Below are 4,980 nucleotides of genomic sequence, written 5' to 3'. Positions count from 1 at the left end.
GCGATTGATGATGCATTTGCATATCATATTGCAAAAGGAATTATAGAATATGATGATATCGAACCTCGCTCTGTTGAAGAATGTCAACGAAGAGCGGATTGGCCTAAATGGAAAGATGCGATCCAGGTTGAATTGGATTCACTAACAAAAAGACAGGTATTTGGGCCTGTAACGCAGACACCCCCAAATGTAAAGCATGTTGGCCATAAATGGGTCTTTGTTAGAAAGCGTAATGAGAAAAATGAGGTTGTTAGATACAAAGCCCGCCTTGTGGCGCAAGGTTTCTCACAACGCCCTGGAATTGACTACGAGGAGACATATTCTCCGGTAATGGACGTTATAACGTTCCGCTACCTTGTCAGTTTGGTAGTTTCCGAAAAACTTGACATGCAGCTTATGGATGTGGTTACAGCATATCTCTATGGGGATCTAGATTCAGAGATATATATGAAGGTTCCAGATGGACTTCAATTACCCAAATTAAGTGGCTCTAAACCACGGAGCGCGTTTTCAATAAGATTAAAACGCTCACTATATGGATTAAAACAATCCGGACGGATGTGGTATAACCGTCTAAGTGACTACTTGATTGGGAAGGGATATATTAACAATGAAATATGCCCATGCGTGTTCATTAAAAGAACAAGTTCCGGATTTGCAATCGTAGCAGTTTATGTCGATGACATGAACCTAATTGGAACTCTAGATGAGTTGAAGGAAACTGCTAAATACTTGAAATCCGAATTTGAGATGAAAGATCTTGGGAAAACACGGTTTTGTCTCGGTTTAGAACTCGAGCACCGTAGTGATGGAATCTTGATCCATCAGTCTGCATATACTCAGAAAATCCTAAGGCGCTTTAATGAAGATAAAGCAAAGCCTACGAGTACTCCCATGATCGGCCGTAGTCTTGAGCCCGGAAAAGATCCGTTTCGTCCAAGGGATGAGGACGTAGAACCATTAGAGGCCGAGGTGCCCTATTTGAGTGCAATAGGCGCATTATTGTACTTAGCTCAATGCACAAGACCGGATATCTCATTCGCAGTGAACTTGTTAGCTCGACATAGCTCTGCGCCAACACGCCGCCATTGGATTGGTATAAAGACAATCTTTCGATACCTAAGAGGTACGATTGATATGGGCCTATTCTATCCCTACAGAGAGAAAAGGAATGACGGAAAATTGGGATTGGACCCCAAAAGGCAAAACGCCCCCGTCCATGGAATGGCCGCCGGCCATGTTGCCGCCGCTGGCGCCGCCACCGCTCATGGTGGCCGGCGTTCTCCTATCTCCCTCCATCAAAACGACAATGATGTCTTGATGGGTTTTGCTGATGCAGGGTACCTCTCTGACCCTCACAAAGGCCGCTCCCAAACTGGTTATGTCTTTACCATGGGAAGCACTGCGATATCTTGGAGGTCTACAAAACAGACCCTTGTTGCTACTTCCTCAAATCATGCAGAGATTATTGCTCTACATGAAGCTGTACGTGAATGTGTATGGCTAAGGTCTGTAATTCAACACATTCAAGGAAGTTGTGGTTTGAAGTCTACCACAAATGAACCTACATGCATTTATGAGGATAATGCAGCTTGTATTGAACAAATGAAGTTAGGTTTCATCAAGGGCGACAACACCAAGCATATATCGCCTAAGTTCTTTTATAATCAGCAACAACAATCACTTCTAAAGATTGAAGTGAATCAAATCCGATCAGAGGATAATGTAGCGGACTTATTCACTAAGTCGTTACCTAAATCCACCTTCGAGAAACATGTGAAGAGCATCGGATTGAGAAAGTTATCCGAACTCCCATGATTATAGCAATCAGGGGGAGATATCGACATCAGGGGGAGTTATGATGTCTACATGTTCGACCTCGAAGAGTGAAGGACGTGTTGTGCTCTTTTTGTCCTTCGACCAGGGTTATTTTTATCCCACAGGGTTTTTGTTACCTGGCAAGGTTTTTAACGAGGCAACGGATGAAGCGTCACCACCAAGTTTGAAGCGGCACAAGGGGGAGTGTTGAAGGAATATCGATTTAGTGTGCCTTATCAAACTAGGAGTAGCAATAGGAGAGAAGGTTCTAGATTTCCCAATCCTACACGGATTGGTATTCCTTGTAACATTAGAACTAGCACTTTGTAATCCCTATATATAGGGCTCCTATTCTCAATAATAATACACACTTCTCTCATCAATCTCTCTCAATACCAATATACTTAAACAATGTTAAGGTTATTATGGTTTATCATTATATATCTATTGGTCTTCCACCTTTCCTAAATACTACATACCTGTTAATGTAATTAGTCGCACACTACAATACAAACACTTATTTTTCTATAAGTTATTTTTCTATATACATATGTTTTATTAAATTTTTCTTTAATATATACTTAATTTATTATGATGCAAGGCTTACGCCTTATGCCTCGAGGCTTACGCCTTGTTGAGGCTCTCCCGAAAAAGCCTCAGGTTACGCCTCAGCGTTTTAAAACATTGATCATAGTTTAATAAGACACACAAAATAGAATATCCTTCGACATTATTCAAACTATTTGTAACATTTTCTTCTGTTTAATGAAATTTCATTCAAAATTTAATAAAAATAAACATTTAAACACTCAAGTCTCTAGGCCTTAAAACTACACCCAACAAGGTACTCAAACAAAATGTTCCCCAAAGTGCAAGCTAGCTATATGATCAATCTAGATTGATCACAGTCGCTTTCCTCTCTGGTCGATGTAGCTCAAAACAGCCAGAACAGTTTGGCCTCCGGTGAGGACAAGAAGGATGATGGCTGAAACAACTGAAATGAAGGACCATGGAGTGCTGAAATAAGTTCGCATAAAGGTACCCCAATGGCTGCTGTAATAAGCCTCCACGGCTCTGAATTCCCCGTCGAGGTAACCACAAGTATTTCTGTGAAAATAAACTTTCTCCCTCAACCTGTTGAACAGCCCAGCTATATAAAGATCGTTGTGAGAGTAACTAGCAATAATCCCTTCAGCACAAAGGAATGCGACGTCTCTAGGTGAATTGATCAGACAGCTCAAGAAGGCAATATAATGGGTGAAGCTACCATCGGTGAGGTCGCGATCGTGCGAGTGTTCATAGGCTAGGCAGTTGATGAAGACGGTAATGGTGAGGTCATTGATGGTAATAGGTGGGATTTGTAGAACCCTATTTGTGAAATTGATCTCTAAGAAGTTGTCTGCTTTGTGTGGCTTAAACTTGACCCCAGAGGGTCTCAGTTGTGTGGTAGACTGGATTGACAGGACTCGATGCTCTTCAGAGTTGGATAGAGTTAGGGAAAGAAATCTTGTAAGGATTGAAACGCTCCACCGCAAACAATAGAAAAGGACATTATAAAGGAGTCTTAAAATTGCAATGCTCCACCCCAAACAATAAAAAATAGTAGAAACGCTCCACCTTAAACAAAAGATGGGGATTGAAACACTCCAGTACCTTAGTGGACTGACTCGGTGGTCTTCGCTTTGTTCTAGGAGCGGAGGGAGCTGTGGCAAGGCCAGGAAAGGTGCTGGGATAAGCCGGAACGGTGACAGCTGATGTTTTTCATTTGTAGATCGAGTGGAACAGACGCTGTAGTGAAACAAGCCAAGCAAGTGGTTGTCGATTTCACGACTTAGTAGAGGGTTACGGATTAGACTTTTAAGGACATCATCATTAAGCCTAGGCAAGGAAAGATTAAAGAACTTCAAGGCAAGTAAAGCTAGAGGATCCCCATGATCTTCAGCAGGGGCAGTAATTCTGAACAATCTTTCAAGGACGAAGAAAGGGAGTTGGTTTTCAAGCTTGAGGAGGTCCCTAGTGATAATTGGGATCAACCATGGCTTGGCAGAGATAGGATTATTGAAACCTAAGACATCTTCATTTCTACCAAGATGTCGAAACAGCTCAATGATAAAGCATCCATCAAGCACCATCATTTTGATAAACTCCGGGCTCCTCATGGGGACTTCCTCATCATAGAATCCTTTCGCTAAATTCTCCAATTTTTGCACGGCTTCAAACAAATCTTTTAGACGATCAGGCCCACCATGTCTCTTTGTTCGAGAAAGGAGTCGATTAAGAAACCACAATTTGGAGTCTTCAAAATCCACCAGTATCTCCTTTCCGTGGTAAAAAGGTCCGATGGAGACCATTTCAGGAGCGATCGCTGTTGGGCTGATGTTGATGAGGCTTTGAGGAACTCTTCCTCTAGAGCCAGGGTAGCCCCCACTAGGAGTTGTGACTACGTTTTCCGCTACCGCTAGATGCCTTCGCATAGCAGCTACAGGGTCAATATCAATCACCACTGCCTCCTCCCCATTTGGCTCTACGACTGTGATTTCACCATCAGTACACGCCATTCTCTCTCTCTCTCTCTCTCTCTCTCTCTCTCTGTATTTCAGTCTAAATAAGGATGCTCACCAAGTAGCTAGAAATAACTGTAAAAGACTCGTAATGTTAATCTTGGCTGATGAAGATCTTTTTATGTTTTGGATATAAGCATCAACATGCACGCAGGCCCGGTATATATACAGAGAAAGCTTGTGTGAATTCGATATGGTATTTCCAGCTGCGCTCTTTCTTGGAAGTTTCTTTCAGCTTTCGTTGTAATTACTGAGAAGCTGCAGATAATGAAATTAGTCTTGGCATCCTGGAAGATGCGTTGATTTCTCACTCATGCTGCATGTTTTGCATTTCACGCGCGTACGGTGCCCTTTTCTGGAAATAATGCTTTATTATGATGATTTATTCTCCTGCCGACATCACACATTTAAGTCAAAAGGAGAGCTCGGGAACTGGGTTTGCAGTTAAATAATTCTTGAAACGGTTCTATGAAACTCGATTTCTTTCGAAATACGTGGAAATGACCATCCATTTTCCCTCTGGTACGCGTTTTGAGTGAATTGTGTCCAAAGCAGAATTTGGGTCCTTCCATTGCCCAATTTGATTATCACGGACTTTTGG

At 42.1% G+C, this 4,980-nt stretch overlaps 1 protein-coding gene across 1 annotated transcript; it reads right to left on the bottom strand.

Annotated features, from left to right (window-relative positions):
• Positions 1-2,720: 2,720 nt before the first annotated feature.
• On the bottom strand, positions 2,721-4,376 carry LOC112191465 (UPF0481 protein At3g47200). Its single transcript, XM_040516983.1, has 2 exons — positions 3,472-4,376; positions 2,721-3,324 (listed from the first exon to the last, which is right to left on the bottom strand). The coding sequence occupies exons 1-2, from the start codon at positions 4,374-4,376 to the stop codon at positions 2,721-2,723; spliced, it is 1,509 nt and encodes a 502-aa protein (XP_040372917.1).
• Between the last annotated feature and the right edge of the window lie 604 nt (positions 4,377-4,980).

The sequence above is a fragment of the Rosa chinensis genome, chromosome 3, assembly GCF_002994745.2.
Source record: "Rosa chinensis cultivar Old Blush chromosome 3, RchiOBHm-V2, whole genome shotgun sequence".
NCBI classification, from domain to species: domain Eukaryota; kingdom Viridiplantae; phylum Streptophyta; class Magnoliopsida; order Rosales; family Rosaceae; genus Rosa; species Rosa chinensis.
This window is presented reverse-complemented; position numbering and strand designations above follow the sequence as displayed.